Source organism: Chiloscyllium plagiosum, chromosome 27 (assembly GCF_004010195.1).
Source record: "Chiloscyllium plagiosum isolate BGI_BamShark_2017 chromosome 27, ASM401019v2, whole genome shotgun sequence".
Taxonomy (NCBI): domain Eukaryota; kingdom Metazoa; phylum Chordata; class Chondrichthyes; order Orectolobiformes; family Hemiscylliidae; genus Chiloscyllium; species Chiloscyllium plagiosum.
In genome coordinates this window covers 1,873,726-1,875,323 of record NC_057736.1, presented here as the reverse complement: position 1 = coordinate 1,875,323, position 1,598 = coordinate 1,873,726, and the positions used below count along the sequence as shown (strand labels likewise).

The 1,598-nt window shown below is 39.9% G+C and overlaps 1 protein-coding gene across 1 annotated transcript in view; it reads left to right on the top strand.

The window, feature by feature from the left end:
- LOC122563473 (digestive cysteine proteinase 2-like) overlaps nt 1-1,598 on the top strand; it is a 46,099-nt gene extending 44,501 nt beyond the window's left edge. Inside the window, exon 11 of the mRNA XM_043717226.1 lies at nt 1,096-1,598. Coding sequence (XP_043573161.1) covers nt 1,096-1,283 — 188 coding nt within the window. The 3' untranslated portion in view covers nt 1,284-1,598. The remainder of the gene's footprint in view (nt 1-1,095) is intronic.

The window sequence follows — 1,598 nt, the reverse complement described above, 5'->3', positions numbered from 1 at the left end:
GGCCACTACAGCGGACAGCTGAAACTGACAACCGGAAGCGGCAGGGGCAGGCCACTATAAATGCCGGAGGAAACACCACAGAAGCGCTTCACAGGAGGCTCCCAAGCACTGAGGATGTCACCTAGACAGGGGACGAAACGTTTGCAACAAAAACTTCCAGCTCGGCGAACAGAACCACAGCAGTTACTGAGCTAGTAATTCAGGGGTTTGGACAAACTAGCCATAGAATTGAGTCTCAATCCAATCAGGTCATCTGGAGAAATTAAATTCAGTGAATGAAGTAAAGCTGAAATAGAAATCTATACACACTATTGGTGACCATTACACTACAGGATTGTGTAAAATCCCAAATGATCCTTTAAGGGAAGGAAATTTGCTGTCCTTTCCAATCTGGCCTATATGGCAGTCCGGAATTAAGAGCCTAATGATGACCATGAATTCATTGCTGATTGTCGGAATATCTCCTTGGTTCATTAATGTCCTTTAGGGAAGGGAATTTCCATCCTTAGCTGGTCTAGCCTACATGTGACTCCAGATCCACAGCAATTAGATGGGCAAAAAATGCCTCCTCGGAATGAATAAAAAAAAAGTGTCTCTACATCCTCAACACGGTGGACTCTGACTGTGAAAATGCCTAGTAAATTATTGAGTTGTTGAGAAAATGTCACACCACAATCACCTAAGGGACAACAAGGACATTGATTGATGGCCTTACCAATGACTTCCCAATTCCTTGGAATGAGTCTCAAAAAGATGACTCTGGTTAGATATCTGGCAGATGTTTTCCCATTTTGATAGAACAATTTACTAATGAACCAGCTGGTCCATGTCTCCATTTCTCTGTATGTGCCCTCTCCACCCCAGAAAAAAGGACATGCCACAGTTCCTCATACAGTGAAAAACAGGGCAGCTCTCTGCAGTTTATCTGTATGGATGGCATCTCATGTTACTTTGAAAATGTCCTGATTCATACTTGTTTGTGTTATGTTATTATGCAATTTGCTAAAGAAAAATTGAGATAGGCTTTGTGCAAAAGAAATGTGAGGGAATCACTGCATTGATGTGCTTTAAAGTTATGGTCTTTCTGACTTTCAGGAAATGACCTGAAAGATTTGAATCATGCTGTGCTCGCAGTTGGTTTCGGAACACTGGCTGATCAGCCATACTGGCTAATTAAAAACTCCTGGTCAACATACTGGGGAAATGATGGATATATCCTGATGTCCATGAAAGACAACAACTGTGGAGTTGCAACAGATGCATTTTATGTCACCCTGGAGTAACTTCATAAAAACTACATTATCATTTAGTCAGAAATTATTATTACATAGATAATTGCAAAACCCTCGTCAGCGTGAAGTGTAATAACCAAATACAAATGCATTAATGATCAATAAAGTAGAATCTTTAATTTATTTCCATGCTTTTCTGAACTGTGAACTCTTAAAAACTATTGTGCATGTGGTTGCAGAGTGCTCCTTTTTCATTACTGATGGAAGAGAAACACATTGGCACATAATCTGTGATTATGCAGATGTAACATCTCTTATGCTTCATGTTGGAAAATATTTGTCCTAATAAATCATTGCAGAATTCTT